Raw genomic sequence first — 20,906 nt, 5'->3', positions numbered from 1 at the left:
TAATGTTCTCAAAGGTGTGTGAGTCCACCAATCCGCACTGGGCCAGCGTGTTCGACTATGGCCTTAACCCTTTCTCACTGTGGGAGGAGACCCGTGCACTGTAGTAGGTCGGTAAAGGGTCTAATTTTAATGAAGATCTGATAAATATAACTCTTCACAGATAACAGCAAGTCGCAAGGAGTATGGGACAACGATCGAATGCATGCGTACCATCCTACTTATATTATAAATGCGAAAGTTTGTCAGGATAGATGTATGGATAGATGGATGGATGTATGTATAATAATAATCAATAATAAATGCTTTTAATTCAGGCCAAATAAGCTTATGATAAAAATTAAAAATACTGTGAAGATAAGCATGAGACTACGATAATATAACTTAAACTTAAATAAAATAATTGATGGATTTAACGCCACAACGAATGAACCGATTTGGCTGTAATTTGGCAGGCACACACTATAGTCTGGAACAGCTCATAAGATTATTTTTATCCCGGAAAAGTAAACAGCTCCTACAGGATAGCATAGCTATTTTTCCGCGAAATGGAGGTTTTTGGAAAGGCATAGTTGTAATATTATGAAGCTTTTGAGTTTGTTTAGTTGAAAGCGCTAATCTCAGAAAATGCTGTTTTGATCTTGTTTTTTTTTTTGATTGGTAGTATCAATTAAGGCTATATAACATCAATATGCAAATGCAATATGCCAAACTGCAAAAACATCCTTTTTGAGAGATTCCGATGCGGCGATGCGTAAACGGAAAACGTTACGCCAAACGACGGAAGTATGTATTAAGTAGGTATATCGGAATTGTTTCTTTAAAGTTCTATAAAACAGTCTGCGCCAACATACGACTATTTTTTGAAGTTTCGAGGGTCCGCTAGTATTGTAACAAGGACCACTGTTAAAGTCAATATGTATTTGAATTTGACCTGCATTTTCAGAAGCTTTAGAATACGACTAGAATACCTAGAATAAAAGATGTAGAAACATAGAATTTTCAACTATGACGAATGCGCTAAGCGTAGTTTCTACTCCGTTATAATTCACTCAGAAGTTCATTTGGGAAACGTACACATCTTTGAAAAACATTCCATAATATTATTCCCCATTGTAGTGGTGAAACGATAACAAAATCTATTATTATACCTTGGTACTTAACCAATTCACGTAAGCGATTGCCTATCCTGAAATCCTTACCCACGTTTGGAACTTGTCGTAGTATAGCTTTTTGTGTCAGAGCTCTTCCAGGGCAGTGCTACCATCATACTTATTTCAGTCCCTACGCAATGCTACGCAGCATTGCAATAATACGTTGTTGTTGTTGTAGGCGTTGTTGCTGCTGTAATTACAGACACGCGAGGCTTTACACCTCGGGTTGATGGGTCTAAGGCCTAGGACTTTTTACTAATAACTTACTGACCAATCCAATGATCGTAAATAGAAACCATCCCTATTGCCCTACTTATCCCTATCCCTACCCTACTAATATTATAAATGTGAATGTAAGTTTGTTTGTTAAGCTTTCACTCAAAAACTACTAAACCGATCCTCATGAAACTTTGGGCACATATTTTTGGAAGTGTTAGAAGTAATATAGTATGCTTTATATCCCGACATTAAGCTCGGTTCCTTTGGGAGAGGGGATGAGTGTTTGACGATTTTACACCATAACTCCGACAAATTATAACCGATTTAAATAATTATTGGAGTTTACTCCTTAAGAATCGATTTTCATATATAAGGCGCCCGGTATGAGAAAAATTCGAGGAGTAAAATATACTTATGAATGACCTCGTTACGTTTTTGGTGCGCAACCTATTCTGCGCACCTTTCACTTTTTTACCTATTCCAGTTACCATGGAAACTAAATAATAAAACTTACATTTATCCTAATAGTTCTGATACTCTACTCTACTCCACCTCAATCTCTCGTAGGCTACTTTTAATAAGTTACACTTCCGCTGTGTGTGAATAAATTGGATTTTTTATCATTATATTTCGCTAAGTGAACTGAAAGTATTTTGAAATAACTATAGCAGAAAGGGGGGGGTTTAGATAATATTGCCGGAACATCTAACAAACACGTGGGTGCAAGATATGTTATAATTGATGTATTATATATGCATGAGCATGTGCGATTTGTATTTATTAAATATTGCATAATTATCGATGTAGTGTGATGTATAAATACATATTTGAGAACAACACATACAAAATAGATATTTAATCCAATATGAATTATCAAGCGCATTCACGTAAAATAGACAATTTCTAACCTAACCAAAAATACATTTTTAAATGTCTATAAATTCCTCCAGGTTATTATGATTTATTTTATGAATAATTAATAATTCAAGTCAATAATTCGATAATAATATTATCTGAAAAATCAAGAATATTTCTTGATTATAATAATCTTTTTATAAAATTTTCTTTCATAGGTACAGTTATTTTTTAGCATACTTAAATTTTTTTTTATGTACATGAAAGATTTTGTAACATAATTATCTTTTTATAACCATATTTTGTTAGTTATTTTCATTAATTTGTTAATTTAACCTTTCATATGGTACCTATATGGTATTAATCATTTTTCAGTTAAATAAACTATTTTTGCGTATGACCAGTGCCGTGCACTTGGTTTCTTACCAGGGTATGCATACAGCGGGAAAATTGCATAAAACAGCAAAAATACGAGTTATATATAAATTTTAGGGTATGCAGTGCTTTCGCGCATGTATGAACTGCACGCCACTGCGTATGACAATCGTTATTAAGGAGTAAACTACAGTCGTGCGTCGGAGCTGACACACACATTTTGTTTTATACTATATAGGTTATAATATGTGTTTAATTTTGCCCGAACTTTGTGTAGATCTGATGAATGTGGTTGGAGATAGAGGAGAGAACTCCTCAGCGGACAACAGCAAATCCCTCATTTAAGGCTTAGCGATACTGAATACTTTAATTTTTTGAAGTTATACTTCTTTGATGCGATGGAGAAAAATGATGAGAGTGAATTTTTACGATGCGCGCGCACACCGACACCCGAATCTACATCGTAAGGTTAGTTCCAGGTGGCATGAAAATCGATAACTAGGTTCAAGTTGTAAATTCTAGTATTTTTTTATTTAGAACACGTGTTTCGTAACAGTACAAACAGTTTGAAAATATAAATATTATTACGTTAATAAAACCTTTTTTATTTAAATAAAATCTTTTTGATTAATTTTAATTTTTATTGTTGATCACTACTGCATTTGAGTTATTTTTTTCCATACGCCGAAGACGTATAAATTCTAACGCGTGTACCTACATAGGTCGACACTCTTTTTTTAGAACTAAGAACTAATGCTAGGAACACGACCTACGACATGCCGCCCTTCGAACCGTTTTACAGCATAGCAACAATTCTGCTTGGCGGTAGTAGATACTTCCCCGGACCAGCTCTGGCACACAAAGCTCTACAATTTTGGCAGTAGTAGAAATATTTGTACTAATGAATTTAATTAGATCATCGTATTCTGTATTTATGACGTGTGGTGACAGCCTCCTTTTCCCGCGGGTGTGGTACGAGGCGACTAAGCAAATATAACGGAGAGCGGCTAGCAGCGTCCGCTGTGCTACTACTAATATCATCTGCTATCGCCTAACCGTCTGCTAAGCGTGGTTATTATGGGCAAACCCTAACGTTTGGAGAGGCCTTTAAGTCTGTTTGTTGTTTTGTGCCATTCCAGCAACTTAGTACCCAAACGTCCATCGGTTCTCCGACCTATGTGCCCCGCCAATTGCCACTCCAACTTCGCGGCTCGTTGAGCTCGGTCGGTATCTATGGCTTCTTTTACGGATCTCCTCATTTCTCACTGGATTACGCAGAGATAATTCAAGCCTTACTTTCTCTATTGTACCACAGATTGTACGATAATTTCCATTATGATGCAAAATTTGATACTTATACTGATTGGCATATTTATTCTTAGGAACACATGCAGCCGCTTTATGGCACAATCCTTTCATTGGCTGGATGGCTGGAATTCACCGCCAATAAGTGATCGATATCGATATCGTCGATGGCTATATTATTACGAAATTAATGTTTTCAGTTCTTTAGAATGAAAGAGTTTTAAGCCTAAAAAGCAAAAGAAGAAGATTCTTTAACGCGTTCTAGTCACTGTGGCAAAGGTATATCACCGTACAGCCACTGGTCATCATCCTACTGGGTACGAATAGTACGATAATTTTGATCCATTTACGGTCCCGGTATGATAGTTGCTTGGCTTCAGTTTGTGAACACTGGTTCAATGTAACAAAAATAGACTAAAAATAAAGTGCACCACCAAGCTGACGTCAGGTTGGCGGATGGCATGTAAAGGCGTACCTACAATACTTTTGAATTATAATACATAAGCTTTTAGTAGTCTGTTGATACCTGAAAAATTACATTCGATCTTAATTTATCACAGCAATGTTACTGAGTATCCGATATCTACTTATTAGTTACATTGCTATGATAATAACCGTAGGCCGATCAGAATAGGCGTAGGCGTTTCCGATTACACAAATTTAACATTTTTCCGTCTTTAATGAAAGTGTTCCACAGAGGACACGACACTTATCAAGTGTTACGAAAAAGAAGATATCACCACCCACAGTGAAATATACCTTTTTTTTAATGGTGGTTGCAAAAGGATATACTGAACCAGGTATATACTAAGAAGTATTAATTTATTCAACTAAATGGCAATTTTCGTGCCTTTCACATTCTAAAACATCTGACTTTAATAATAACTTTGTTTAACCTTAGGAGAAGATTTATATACCTAACGAATGTATATGATCAATAGAAACCAATGTTCTTAATTCAGGTTACAGACATTAAGTTGACTTAATAATAAAAATATAATTGATTTTAACTTCTTAGAATTTCATGGCTCCACTGTGTGGGTACTGGGTGCAGGGAGAAGCTCAAAAGAATTTGTGACACCTGCAACTTGGGTGTACATTTAAGCACAGCTCAAGATGCCCTACCTGCCGTGCTAAATTTAATAATAACCTGTTAGGACAGCTTTACTTAATCATTCTAACAGGAAAGTTTCCTGCAATTTTTTTTTAAATTGTTTTAGATATTGTATACTGCTTGATCTTACTTCTACTGCATATAACATAATACATAGCCACGTTTGGTAAGTATATTAGAATGGTTGTAATACTTATTCCTTTTTACTGCAGTATTTAGCTGTTTGTTTCCCTTTGTACAGTACTCTCAAAAAGCGTTTAATCTTTTTACAACACACAAATATGTCCATCCTTGATAATGAAACAGGCTGCATCTGCTGGGTGCTTACCTCTCCATACATATCAGTTATAATAGTCCAATAAGGTGCGGTGATATAAGGTTCGGTAAACTACTGAGGCTTCTTTTACAACATTAATTATTCTGGCTAATCCTTTTTAGCTGCAGATTTTCTTAATGCTTGAAATATAATCTCTCAGATTAAAAATAAATTACTTTTTCATTAAGCGTTCATTTGTTTATCATTAGCAGCCCACTAAAGGATGTAATTCTCCTCCACCAATGAGTAGGATTTAGACTGTAATCCACCACCTCGGCCCAGTGTGGATCGGTGGACTGCACGCACCTTTGAGAACATTATTGAGAACTCAAAGGCATGACTAAAAGTAACTTTTAAAAGTTAGTGTGTGCCCGAGATCAACTTTGGTTTTGGTCAAAGTGAAGCCAAGGTCCTAACCACTAGTTCGTTACCTTTCACTACCATTTAATATTAAGAGTGAGGCACGAAGCAACTATCTTATGTATGGATGAACCATACATAGTGATGTACTTATCATAATGAGACTATGATGAGTAAGAAACTGTTATTTCTTTTAATACAAATGTTAGCGTAAAATAGCTTTCCATCGAGCATAATCACATTCAATGGCAAACCTATTTTAAATATTATAAACATAATATAGGTTCTCACCTGCAAATGAAACTGATCGCAGTTTGAACTCGTTCCCGTAGAATATGGTAAAGCATTTGCTGTTCTCTATCCGCTTAATTTCCTCGAACCAGCGCTCGAAGTCCTTAGTATTCTTCCCAACTCGCACTTCTTTGATTTCACGAATGTCTAGTGCACCTTCGAACGCGTGCCGTTGCGGTGCTCCACTTTTGTACCATATCACTTGATGAGATTCGCGGCGTACCATAAGTGTCTTGCGCTCAGGGCGTTTGCGAGGCGAGAACTTTAACATATTCGAACCCCGCTCTATGTACGATATGAGCTGGTCCGCCTCATCAATCAGCCGGTCGCTGGCACCGTTTATAGCCACCGGATTCATTGTCACTAATATTTAATACAGACTTAGTGATAACGTATTATTATTTTCATTTTCTTTTGTTTATTGTATCAATATTATTACCCAAAAATTGCAATAACTATCTTCCGTAGGACATCTCTGCAATTTCCGGTTACCTATCGTTTACGTCCGCCTGCCTTTAAGGCCGGTACATTTGTGATTTGTGATTTACTGGTGCCGCACCAGGAGTAGTGCTCATGCGCAAGACGGATAATAAATAATGCATCCCGACCTGACGCACTCGCAGAGCACTTAACTACAGACAGAATCTTTAATTTACCTAGACACTGAAACCAATTCGTATCGTACAATCCCTAACTCAGAATCACAGCTCAGAATAATGTTTAACTGCAACTTCAACTTTTGTTTATGGCAACCGGGTCACAACAATAAACTCAAACTTAGTTCTCAAAACAAGTTGTCGAGATATCTGAAAGTGGTGTTTTATGCCTTTTCAGAAAATAAAGTGTAAATGGACATCACTATCTCCATAATTTATAGATTTGCCAATTACTTGGTTTGGTTTAGAGATTCGAGTACTACAGAATCGGCACCATTTCTGTTGACACATTATAAAATAGTGCTATCCCTGTCTACAAAGAGTTAAGTGAAAGAGATGGAACTACTTATAGAACTTCTAATAATTAAGCGTTAGAACTTATGTAGGTACAACAGAATCCCAAAAATTGGTCTTGACGTCTGGTGACCCAACAGCTGGCGCTTATTTAGCCCAACGGCTAAGTCACTAGTGTCAGCATTTTGGGTACCCTGCCTATGAGTGAAGAGTTAGACGGCTTAAATTTTTGTAAATATTAACGTTAGTTTGTAATTATTATTATGTGAATTGACAACTCTTCTTATTGTCCGTTCACTTTAACTTGACCCATGAACTGACGATACTGATAGTACTGAAACATTCGGTTTTCAGAGCGACAATTCGAATAGCGCATCCTAAGATATAGGCTACATTTACTTGGATTAATATTTTATGAGCTAAATAATATGTCGCGTTTTGTTACACATGGTTCAGATATATGCAATACTTATACTTTATGCTTAAAATGAAATAACAGTTAACGGTTCGAAAATGTATCTGGAAATTGTAGTCTATATCTTATGTGTGCAGGTCACTCTACAAATTAAATTCGGTGGTAACGGTGGTAATATCGGCACGAACTAATAATAATTGTAAAAATATAATAATGGATCTTAACCTAATCAATAATTTTCAAGAATTTGTAGGTTATCAGAAAAGTACTATACATGATTTATTAAATTATATTTTATACCTATAGCTGATGAAGATTTCACTTTTTCTAAAATATCTGCCTTTATAGAGAATAGTGACAAGTCACTATGACAAATACGTTCCTACCCAAACGAAGTCCTGAGCTTATTTTTTCCAGTTGAAAAAAAGATATTGTTTTTCTGTTTTTTTTTACCGGGAAGCACGAAATGACATTTTTGATAACATTTTACTAATACTTCTTCTACTTCTTCTTTCGCTTTTTTTGCTTTTAGGTGTGTCAAATCAGATCGTTGTATTTCGCCAATGTCAGTGGAAGATCCACAAAAATGATTGTCAATAAATAAACATTATATATTACTAATTTTTGCTCACACGTTAGGGGCTCCATTGATATGGCGGCAGCTACGCCCCTGACTGGAACGCTAAATCGCTTAGCGGCATGTTTATGCCACGTAGGGTTTTTGCCACTGGCCACGGGTAGATCCCACCAGACAAACATGCAATATGTTATCACAAATCTAAACGACTCGTTTCGCATTTCTGGAACTACCAGTAAGATGGAAAAAAACAAGTAATACGCTGCGGACCGTACCGTAACCGTAGGTAGTTTGTAGAAAGTTATGTTTCAAAGAACTGAGCTGCTTGATTATTTGCCGGCTTCTTTTCGACGGAATATGGTTGATAAAGTCACATAAAAACCTACTACAAACAGAGAGAGTTAAAGTTTCAAAAGTGCCTTAAATTTAGACTTCATCATATCAACTCATCACCGGCTCACTACTGGCACGAGTCTCCTCCCACATTGGGCAGGTTTTAAGGCCGTAGTCCACCACGCTGGCCCAGTGGGTGAACTCCACACACATTTGAGAACATTATGGAGAACTCTCAGGCATGCAGCTGCAGGTATCCTATTATGCAGGCATAATATTTTTAAAGCATGATTCGGCGACTTGTAGCTTTCATACCAGTATTGACTAGCTGACTGGTAGGGAAACCAGACGAACTTTGTGCTTTGGGCGAGCCCACATCTAGTAAGTGGTAGTATAGCCTTTTACTGTAGTAATAGAGACTTATATGATAGAGCTTGTAAACGGATATTTCTGCCGCTGTTATTGCAATTTTGTGTTCCGGTCTGAAGGGTGTGGTTGCCGGTGAGAGGCACTCGAGACTTACACCTAATTGATGGAGACAGGGCGGCCGCGGCATGTTCTAAGACGTGCTCCTTTGCATGTGAAGTGTTACTCTTTTTTAGGCGACGGTTTTTACTTACCACCAGGCATGGCCATCTGCGTGGTACGTCAAAAAAAAGTTAGTTACAACATGGATTAGGTAAGTAGGTACCTACTCATAAATAAAACAAATTAGAAAGTAAAGAAGTAATTTAATGCTTTCTGCTTTTATATAAGTATACGATGCGAGTTATACAATATTTCTTTACTTTTGGATCTATACTATATGTAATGTACATACTTTATATTTAGGTTTGTATACTTAATATTTTGTCCGTAATTTATCGTTGGAATACTAACGACAGTTTCTAGTTGTTCCGCTTATTTTACTTTACAACTAGTGTCTCAACCAAGTGCTCGTTTTGGGGTCAAATATCAGTTTTTACATTTTTATAGTCACAAGTCTATAGAAATGTAAAAACTGATAGTTAAAATCTAGTTTTAAGTGCTATGGCAAACAATGGATAAAAACCTATTTTTGAATACATGAGGTAAGTTCTCAAAATGCTTTAAGTTCGTTTCGAGAATCGGGGAGACCTTAAGTCACACGCAATTACAATATTTAAATAATGAAGTACTTTATAACAATAGCAATACATTGTTTAGAGTCTTGTGACATCATAAGACTGTAAATAAAGTCAACCAATTAATGGAATTTGTAATCACGTAATCTTGTCTCGGAAAAAATAATTTTATAGTATGAAGTTTTGTAAAATTAAATAATATTGTAAAATAATTCTCTTTAAGGATTACTCTAGCACCAGTAATATTTACATTGACACAAACATTGTCCATAGTTATACATTTTGCGTTCAGGAATCAGTAATTAAAAAAAAACTGCAGTTGACATAATTGTTTTGGAATAAAGCCTAAGTAATTTTATTATTTATTTAAAAAATACAATCTTTTGTTTCGAATGTTAAATTAATTTATATTTACTCCATATGTTAATCCTTACCATATCAATTCGTCTATTCTGGCGAAATATTTGAAATCTCACAAGCTCACTATTTTAGATGGACTTTACTTATCTTCTTATTTTTAAAATTGATTTGAAAATTTGCAGTATTATTTAACAAATAGAATTACCACCGGAACCTACATTATACAGAGAAGAACCGGCAAGAAACTCTGTATTTTCTTGATTTAAACAGACAATATTACTTGCAATTATTATCAACTGTACTACGTCATCAAATTAAACAATAGTTGCTAATAAATATGCTTGAATGAGAGTGCTTCGAGCAACACCTAGCCGATATAAGTAGTAGGTAGATATTTTATGCCGATTCGTGATCGCACGATGTTAAGTTTACCTGGAAATAAGATATTCATTAATATTTGTAACAAATTATCTTAATTAATCTTTCCTTCGCTATTTGACAGAACTTCAATGTATCTAATGTTATAATTCATAATATTATAAAGAGAAAAGATGAGATTTTTTGGATGTTTGTTTATTTGTATGAACAATCTCAAAAACTTTCGACCAATTTTAACAATTCATTGACGGAAAAGAAGCTACATTCTCAGAGACTATAATAGTCATATTTATTTCAACAGTAAAAAGATTTGACCCTGATATAATGGTCTCGTATTTTTAGTCAGTCAGACGAAAAATCGCTAAAATTTGTTACAGTATGTTTGTTATAGGTTCGAAAGCGTTCAAATATTTATTTTTATATGAGCTAATTATTTAAATTATGACTTACAAAATAAGATTTTTAGGAGTTGAATTTTTATTAGTGTTTTCCTATAATTGAAAGAAATATCAATTTTATAAATCTCACAATACGTGTAAAATATTCGAAACCCACAGGATTTGAACCCGCGTCTCTCTCGGTCCGAGCGCTTTTCCACAAATTCTTTCTAATATTGGCATTAGCCAAAATTAGCCGAATTTTATAAATTTTGGCTAGCACAAGACTCACTGACTGACACGACGGTTAAAGCTATAAGCTAGTTGGATTTGTAAACTTTGAAATAATTGAACACAACGTATTGTATATTAATACTTTATTTAAAAGATACAGTTTTTCAAAATATTTATTATTCACGAAATATTAGGCCTAAATCCCATTTATGCGGCGCGTGACCGGTATTATAATAACTAATTATTGCAAAAACGAAAGCAACAAAATTAATCTACTTAAAATCCACCTGTTCTGCACAGGTGGATATTAGGTAGATAGGTCATGAGAAACAGCGTTGGCCCCAGCATCAAGCTGAGGCTACGTTCTTTTTTTATTTTAGCTCACCCTCTATCTACTTATATAACGCGATTTTGCCGTTCGCATTAGATTTACGAACCTGCAGTTAGAAACTGATTACCCAACTGACAAAAATGAAGCTAACTTTCAGGTACCTTTATCCCCAAGCGCAAACGTCACGAAGCGGGTGGAGTAGCTGGTAAGGATAAGTATCCAAACTAAGCGATGGCAGAGCGTTTAGCCATTGACTGACTGAACCGTAGGCTTAAACCCCTGTATTTTACAGACTGGCTTTGGTTCAGGTACGGTCATGTAACATAGGACAAGCGTAACAACAATTTATTATTTTTCTCCAATATGTATGTTATTGGAGAAAAATAAGCATACTCGTAAAATATAAACGTCTTTAAAAATCAAGAATAATAAAAAAAATTGTCGTCTAGCCGGGCGCAAGGATAAGTGGTGAATTATTTTTCGAAAATTCGTATTAGAGACTTTAAGTTATTTAGAATTTTCCTTTATTCCTCCAGTAAAACCGAATCGGCTCCGAATTTAAGTAGACGTTTCCCTTCGAGCAATTTCTAATCAACTTTTATTAATTTTAGACAAATTCTGGGGGATTGAATAAATCCCCTACAGATGAGTCATCATCCAGGTGCCATCATTTAAATTTTAAAATTTAACTTCATTTATCGTTCAAAGGTAGAAACAACAGCCATTCCATGTCGCCATTATAGGTACTGTGATTACGAATATTTTTTAACATGAGTTGTTGACATGAGATAGTCCTATTCTGCCTAACTAGTATAGTTAAATGCAACCTAAGTTCAATTTTATATATTTTACAGTTCATTTTCATTTGAAAGTTATTGTTCCGGACAGTTTGATCACAAAATCGCTAACGATTTCAAGATGTTATGGATCACTACTTATTTAACAACTAGTATTTTGGTATGGGAATATCAACATCTGATATATCATAGTTCACATAAGAAATATGTTTGTCCTTATACACCCTGATTTCCGACGCCATCGACGTGGCTCCAATCCGCGGTCACGGAGGTATACTGATTAAACCCTAGTCATAAAACCCAACTGTCCGAACGTCGCTCTAAGTCGAGGTCCGAATCTTACAGGAGGTAATCTTATGGTGGACGTCTCCCCTTTTCCCTCCGATGTCGTCGAGCCATGGGGCTCAACTCCGATACAAATCTTACGGTGGATATCAGCTACTGTTCTCCGAAACAACAACGTCCTTACGCTTTGATTTAAAAACTAATTTGTGTGCCGTGCAATGTTACAGACTCAAGGTCACCACTTTCGCATTGCCATTCGCGCAGACGGTCATGCCGGATCCACAACACACAGATGGGATTTACTCCTCAGAGTGACATAGATCTAGAATTTGCATCAACCGTTTTAGAACTACTATTAAACATGAATGCATAAATGACTCGTCAATCTACAGAGCCCTAATTCCCCATGTCACTAAGCTTAACATTGGATCGAGAAGTATGTCGCATTTGACATGCCATCTGCGGTTTTGTTAATGCAAATTTCATTTGCTTTCTAGTGAGTGCCAATGCCATGGCGAATAAGGGCAATAATATTAGATATAATATATAGATGAATATCAACGTCTAACATTTAACACATTAGAATAGTAGTCAATTATTTAAAATGATAGATATTAAAGTGAATAAATATTTAAGTGTCAGCACACACAATTACGTATTTTTGAACATAAGAATTAAAACATTATTTGATCGACGACTAGGACATTTCGAGTGTCAAATTAGATGAATTAATTTTTATATTCAACCAAAACTGGGGCTTGAATCTCTGTTACATTATTAACATAAAAATTCGTAGTCTTGCATAAAGACGCGTCAAAATTTACACCGCAAATAATTTCGTGCGCATGGTCAAGGTTTCAATCTATTAGAGAACTAGGGCCCCAGAATTAAAGTGTAATTAATGTGCGGCCATAATATAAGTTGCTAAATACTTAAGATTCATAATTAACCACAGAAATGACACCGAGCTTTACGCAGGGCTTAAAACCGGTAATCATACATTCAACTTTAACTTTAATTATTCTGAAACTCCATTACAAACCGCTAACCATTTTAACCAGTTTATTGCATAAGTTAGCTTTTGTTCCTCGCACTTTTCCCGCCGCTAAATGCGAGGTCGAACACTAGAGGTCGATCAACCCATTCAAAGCTCACGCAAGGAAACCGGTTAACGGATTTTGTACCCAACCGGTAACATATTAACCGGTTGAAGCGACCGTTATTAGAAAGAAACGGTTATCAGTTTTATTCTTATTAATCTCCCGGTTTTCAAACCCCGATTACATGTACATCGAAACTATGCGATACATTGCATGACAAGATAGACAATCTTACGCTATACTATTTGAAAAACATACACTTTGAACGGTACGATTCTTACTAGTGGGTCATCGCAGGCGAAGCTGCGGCCACTTCTAGTAGAACATAAAATATGCATGGTGAAACCGATTCCAACAACGAGACAGCCTTTTCGGCTGTAAAGTGGTTCCTTGTGTTCCTAATAGGTCTAAGTGAGTTCGAATCGGATTCACATCTATATTAAACACGTACTATTTAACTTACGACCTAGGACAGACCAGATTGTAGAGGAACGCTGTAGGACCGTACCGTGATGGGCTTATAATATCAGATATTTTTCACCTCTAAATCAGGACTTCTACTCGTCATTTAGAGACAGAATCTTGTCTGTTTTAACGGATCCTTGAGGATAATAGTTCTGTGTACATTTCCTGTTGGATACTCATGAATTAGAGACTGGTTCCTTAACTTCAGGCTCGTCTAAACGTTCGTCTGTTCCTTTAATCTGGATATCATTCGGCGCTAAAGTATAGCAACCAACAAACATAATAACTACTAAACATTTATGATTACATGCCATTATACTTCTTAAATGTTCTAAACATACAAATTCAGATCTACGTTATTAGTTGTATATCTAATTTAAATATAATGTAAACACCCTAGTCGGGTAAAAAGACATTATTCTGATTCACAATAAATGTTTTCAACTGTCACGCAACCAGAAATGTTTGCCAACGCGACTGGTTGCGTAGGCATTGTAAACTTGCTCCCTATTCGCTAAAATATCGTAGTATTGACGTCGGCTTAGAAACGTGACAGATCTTGTATGAAGAACGCAGATGTGTCACCTGACGTCGCAATAGTTACGAATTCTATTATAGAGACCCTGAACTCCCCGTGTGTATACACACACGTGGTCCGGCCGGCACAGACTTTGCAAGAATCGGTTACAAAAACCACATGTAAGGACAGAACAGAAGTTATCGTTCTGCTATTTGGAATGTTCGCAGAAACATCATAAATAACTATGACTACTCCAGTACCTATGCGACACTGCGACGTCGAAATGCCGAATGCCCTGTCGTCCAGTGCGGTTCAACTCTATTTCAACATTTAAAGCTAATAATGCCGAACCCTGACACGAAGTTATAGGTTTTCACCTGGTTTAACCTAACCTAACCTATCACATAAATATTACGTCTCTTAATAACGTTCGCTATGTGGGCAAAATGCCAAATTCGTAACAATACATATATGACATATAAGAAATAGACATTTGAAAGAAGGGTGCCAGTGCTCGGACACGTAAAAATGTATTACTTCGTACACAGTTTAGTATAGATAGTAAACGTTGGCGATCATCGAGGACTCGATACAACACACCGCGTCCAAATAATGAGATCGCTTTATAACTTAGTTTAATCTTAAAATACATCGCATTCTGATACGGTTCCGTAGGTCGCCGGTACAGGAGCACGTGCCACCTACAATATGATGACAGCGACTTACGGAAATAAAACCGAGACCCTTCATCACTCCGACATTATTTATATGACTTCTAACTTGACATTGTTGTAACGATGTCAAATATGACGTCACAAAATGTATGTCATGGGCGGTTGTGTCAGATAATCGAATAATTTGACAGCTTAAAAGTTGTGCTATCATTTATCATATCATTATTCTTGACGACATTGATTGTCAACAAAAATCCGAGTGACGACAGCTTTTGGTTGCTTATGTTGAATTCAATGTTTTGGATACTGAAAGTAACATTTTTTTTGGTGGTATTATTAATTTAGCTCAAAATGCTGCGTTACTCTTGATTGCTAATCATCTCGCAACAACGATCCATGGCCGATTGCATATATCAACAATCCATGCTATCATCTCGCAACAACGATCCATGGCCGATTGCATATATCAACAATCCATGCTAAGTCTCACACAATCGCCCTGTAACGAGTAGTTACTATTTCAAGAGGTCAGAACGGCCCAGGCTATGTACAGAATACCTACACTACATTTAAAAATATAAATAAAATACCTTTGGCTTGTGAAGCCTTAGGAAAGTATAATAACGATTTTATCGTTTTAAATGATACAGTCATGCCACAGGTAAAAGATCTATCTTCCAGTTCGGAAACGGAGGTACTTTCGAGAGAGCGTCTACAAACGCGCGCGCTCAGAAACCAACAAGATGGCGGCGGTCATCTGACATACATGGCCGTTTCCGAACTGCAAAATGGCAAATCACTGAAGTTGTGGAGGAGCTGCGGGAACACGATAGCAGCTTCTCCAGTAGACGTCACTTTCACTCGACCAACCACTCCGAGTAGTAATTTATTAGTCCGTTCTCTATCAACTCGTTGTATTAGTAGGGCAGCTTAACATGGAGTTTCGACATCGTACTAGCTCACTGAGATAAGTTGTTTTGATAGCAACCAGTCGTCATGTTAATATACAAGGTTTTCAGATAGAAAAACACAGTTATTAAAACAGCCGCAGACGATCTGACCTAAAATAATCTCACTCGCCCCCCCTAAAACAGAAGCTGGGTACGCCCATGGAAGTACCTAACGGAATCACGAACGCACATAACAAAATTTATAAAAAACCGAAACACACGAACGAAGACGCGAGTAGAAGCTTGTATGTTGAAATTTTCTCATGTTAAGCTGGCCTAGAATACGTATAACATAGTGAATAGATCAGGGATGAGCGAATCTTGTTCGGCTCGAATCGCACGGAATTGGTTTCGATCCGAGTCGAAATCGAATAGTTAGACATAGTCGAAGGATTCCCATCAATTTAATTAAGTTAAGTTGTCAAAAATATTCGCATATTTCATTTGTCTTACCGAATATTGGGCTCGATTTCGTTTGGAAATGTACGATTAGAATCCTTTGAATCTGATCCGAACTATTGGTAGGATTATTCGCTCAGCCTAATTAATGTTCAATATGTTATATATAGATGTAAATCAGATAGAGGAAGATGATCTTGTGCAACCCCTATGCGTCGTCGGGCCCCCGCGCATACAGCGGGCGGTTCACGGTGGTGGGGCACTGCAGCAAGCAGAGCGGCACTACGGAGATGTAACTGCAGCTTGGAGTAGCTCTTCGAACGCTTGCTCCAGGCAGTGTTTGAGCTCGGCAAAGGTGACTACGAGTAAACTTTGTTCGTCTCGAGACATCAGCATCACCTGCCCGCCGGAAAAACGATTGTGATGTAGCCTCTGCCATTTTAGGTAGATTGTACGTTGTCACCATCCCCTCCTGTTAAGCGCGGCAGCCCTGGCGTTCGGCTGGGATGGTTGGTAGACGTCCGGGAAGTAGTCAACGGTAAAACAGTAACGCTAACCAGAGGGCCATGCCGTGATTGTTTTTAGATAGGCTAAACCCCCTTCAGAGTGAGGGAGTCCTGCCCAAAGAACGGATCCAGCCAAAAAGAGGCTGTTACCCAGGACTCCTCTCTCATCAGCATATCAATCGATGGCCGTCCACTGCTGGACATGTATATTTTGTAGGCTCATGTGCCGCTATTGTCTGGCGGTTCTTTAAGACACGGCTAATGGCGCCTGTCTGCTTTATCGGGAGTTTAGAACTGCGTTCATCGGTGCGGTGTCACCATACTAGCACCTGGTGATTCAAACGTTCTCTAAGCTATGTGCACTGCCCATTGTCACTTCAGCTTCGCGACTCGGTGAGCTATGTCGGAAGCTCTGGATCTTCTACGGATCTCCTACTTTCAGATTTGACCCTGTAGTGTGAATACTCTGAACACACCTTTCTCCGGGGCCTGCTGGGTGACTGACATTTCTTTATTTCTCTTCCAGCATAGACAGGGCTTATAAATCGGTCCACACTGGTCCAAATTGGATATTAAAGATTGCACATTTTAGTGATGATAACCGCGATCGAGGGCTTACTCAGGCAGCCTGGGTTATGGTGAAGAACGTCAATTATATAATATAATTATTAGACCTAACATTTCTTTTGCCCGACCCGGGACTCGAACCCAGTTTGTTTTCCGCAATAGAACAGGCTAACTACTGGACAGTAAGGCAGTGTTAGAATAACTAGATAAGAATAAATAAAAGCATTGAAAGGCATGCAGGGCGGTTCACCTTCGTATGAGTTCCGCTGTCTAGGTTGTTTAGCGCGTGGGCGAGATGTCCTTGGTCTAGCCATGGGCGGCCGTCCGGGGTGACGCTGTGGAACAGATAATCCCGGAACAGCTTTAACATATAACGGTTCCCTGTTTCTGCCCATGCCGTATCCAGGTTTAGCCTGCCAAAGAAATAAATTACACAATGAGACAAGACGATTGAAATATATTGGGCTAGCAACTAACAACCACGATATCGTCTGCATACAATTTCTGATTAGTAAAAGTTCCCATTTCATCCTTATAAGTGTTGGGTTTCTAAAAAGAAAAACAAAAACTTAATTTCAAATTAAATCTTCATGCCGTCTATTATAAACCTTTTTATGGAAGCCCCGAATGCTTGTCGTTCCAAAGAGTGGCCCGGACAAGATAGGATTACTGGCAACTACCAAACCAATATTGTTTTTGTTTAACATATAGTATATAAAGCAGAATACAATAGATATTTTACCGAAGATTTAGTAAGGACACAAACAACCCAACTCTCCACGAATCCTGAAATATATTAAATATTTTCGCGGACATTACCCAATTATCTAAACTAAACATACAAGGCTAGTAACCCTAACCGTACTACCCTTTAAACAGGAAAGGGCAGCAGTACTTTAAGACAGGTCAATTTAGTTTCAGAAATCAAACAGGTTTTCAGGGTCGGATATGCCAGTGGCAGTAGAATTTATGACACTGTTCACAATTAGACGGACCAGAATCCGGTAAGTGTAAATGAATCTGCGAACGAAATGGCACTAATCGTGGGTTTTGAGGGCTATTTTGACTAGCTTCGGATTCTCTAAAGAGATCGTTCAGATAGAAGGAGGAACAGACTAGCTTTGGCGTTATACAAGTATTTGTTGCACTTACATTATTTTAAAAGAATAAATAAACTTATTACAATTGTTGTATATCATCGTGTTTAAATACTGCTGTAAATAGAAATAATTTATATTTTTTTACATTACTTCCCACCTGTGCCAAAATAATTTATTAACATGATAGACTTCACACGCCCTCGAGAACAATAAATATATAATGGAGGTTTAATATAACTGTCATACCTCTAACAGCACCTAGCTAAGATGCTAATGCACCACCAAGGGTTAACTTTTAGTTAAAATAATTAAAAATAAGGGCATGCAGGTTTTATTACGATGTTTCCCTTCACCGTTAAAGCAAGTGATATTTAAATGCTTAAAACGCACATAACTTCTAATAGTAAGATGTGCGTGCCGGGAATAGAACTTGGTCCCTCTGGATTGGAGGACGAAGTCCTAAACCATTAGGCTATCACCACTTTTTAAAATACTTATTATTTTAAAACTATTGCAACTCCATTAAAATATTGGAAATCTGAAGAAGCCTGGTCATACTGCCATTTCAGGCAAACAATATTTTGAATGTATACTACAAGTAACAATTTTAAACTGATAAGACCTCATACATAAAATATTAAGGCAATAAATAAATTGTGTTTATGCTAATTAATTATATAATATTATTATAAATAAATAAATAATATAAATTTCAATACTGATTACAATCCACGTAACAAAATAATATTACATAATAAAAATATCGATCATCAGAACTGGCGGGCATACTAGCAGATGCCAGAGCTTGATTGACCATGCCTATATGCTGGCCACGCTACGAAAAGATCTGCGCTCCGTTCGCTTGTGGACTCAACAAGAAGGGATGAGATATCTTTATACCAAGACGTAGCATCCTCATCTAATGTTTGCTCCACTAGGACCTTTCCACTTTAAAAGCCTCTTTAAACTCCGTCGAATACGATCAGAAAGCTCGATGGAAACTAATCGGCGGCTAGCCAGATAGCGTCAACGTGCTCTTAGAAAATAATAAAAAAGGCAAGTAAGGAGTAACTACAAATGACGTTATGAATTATTATTTTAATTGATATTTCCATTAAAATGTTCCTCATTCCTTGTCACGCTCATTTAAATCGCGTAGAGGAATGAACATATGGTTTAGGTACAATATGCTCATAACATATCGAAAATAATTAACACATAAAATTAATAGAAATATTGATAAAGTTTAATATAAAAAAAACCATTCTCAAGCGAGTAATCGTAATAGTCGTTCAGTATGAAATTATATTATTCAAGTATGTACTATTTAATGTTAATGTGACAATATAGTTATTTTACACTAGTTTAAAAAAAGATTTAAAAAAATACATGTGTAGATATATGACGGTTAGTAAATGTACAAGACCAACTTTGTATAAAATATAAGGTTTTGATGGGAATCGCTCTCGACTTTTGCAACGATCCAGTAGCGATACAATCACAACAAGAGCGGTACACAGACGCGATTATGTATCAGGTATACCGAACAATGATTGTGCATCGCTACAGTTGCGACACATACGCGATGCAGCATCGGCACAGTTGTTTGAACTTTACCCCGTGCTTTTCTTCCACTCGAAACAGTCGCGCGGTTGCACAGCGTCACTGAATCGATACGATGCGACTTTATCGCCACTTTATTGCTCCTGCCACGGTATGCAAATACGACCAACGCCCAAAAATGGATGAATCGCGCTACTGAACTGCTACAAAAAGTCTGTGTTAAGCGCATAATTAATATAGCTGATTATAGTGAGATAGCTTTGCTGTGTTTAGTAAAGCCCGGGCTACAATCTCCAAAGCTGTCTCTTTTGTGTTGCGCGGAAGCGGGGCCCCACATGAAACCTTAACATTTTTTTAATATATATATAAATATATTAAGTAACAATATTAATTTACATGTTAATAAAAACGTGATTGTGTCAATATGAACATGTTTAACAAGATAATGTCCTAGAACTAAAAGCGCTACGGAAGAACGGATATTTATTTTCAGATTGCGGACTGTTCGCCAGATTAAGAAATCCAGGTTAAAAGAATTCACTATCAGTTTTTGGATATCTTTACTGATGCAAACTGCGCGTCACCTAACAGCCCATACACAGTTACTTTTTTATGATCACATTATTTTGAATAATTAAGTAAAGTGAAATTTTTATTTTACCTATGAAAGAGATCTTTTATTAAGGAAATGTGAGCACTACTTTTAGCCGCATAAAAACATATTTTAATCGTTAGAAAAAACTACTGTATTACACAGTAAAGTTAAGAATGCTTCGCTTTTCCTAAACACACAATATACAACTGTGAGGTACAAAATTAACTTATTCGGATATCATAAAACACAAGTGCGGGAATGTAATATACAACTAATTATGAGCCTAAAAGCGGTGTAATATGATGCAGAGCTGTGATGAAAAAAATTATAAAGCATCGTTT

General features: G+C 36.8%; 2 protein-coding genes across 4 annotated transcripts in view; both read right to left on the bottom strand.

Annotated features, from left to right (window-relative positions):
* LOC120636503 (1-phosphatidylinositol 4,5-bisphosphate phosphodiesterase gamma-1) overlaps positions 1 to 6,680 on the bottom strand; it is a 42,717-nt gene extending 36,037 nt beyond the window's left edge. For both annotated transcript variants that reach the window (XM_039908009.1, XM_039908011.1), the window contains exon 1: positions 5,987 to 6,680. In XM_039908009.1, coding sequence (XP_039763943.1) covers positions 5,987 to 6,344 — 358 coding nt within the window. In that variant the 5' untranslated portion in view covers positions 6,345 to 6,680. The remainder of the gene's footprint in view (positions 1 to 5,986) is intronic.
* A 9,722-nt stretch (positions 6,681 to 16,402) lies between these two features.
* Positions 16,403 to 20,906, bottom strand: part of LOC120636535 (PAN2-PAN3 deadenylation complex subunit PAN3) — a 61,989-nt gene continuing 57,485 nt past the window's right edge. For both annotated transcript variants that reach the window (XM_039908052.1, XM_039908054.1), the window contains 2 exons: positions 17,558 to 17,720; positions 16,403 to 16,633 (listed from right to left, as the gene is read on the bottom strand). In XM_039908052.1, the coding sequence (XP_039763986.1) occupies positions 16,517 to 16,633; positions 17,558 to 17,720 (280 nt within the window). In that variant the 3' untranslated portion in view covers positions 16,403 to 16,516. The remainder of the gene's footprint in view (positions 16,634 to 17,557; positions 17,721 to 20,906) is intronic.

This window comes from Pararge aegeria, chromosome Z (genome assembly GCF_905163445.1).
Source record: "Pararge aegeria chromosome Z, ilParAegt1.1, whole genome shotgun sequence".
In the NCBI taxonomy this organism is placed as follows: Eukaryota; Metazoa; Arthropoda; class Insecta; order Lepidoptera; family Nymphalidae; genus Pararge; species Pararge aegeria.
The sequence above is the reverse complement of the archived record's forward strand: the minus strand, read 5'-3'. Positions and strand labels throughout refer to the sequence as shown.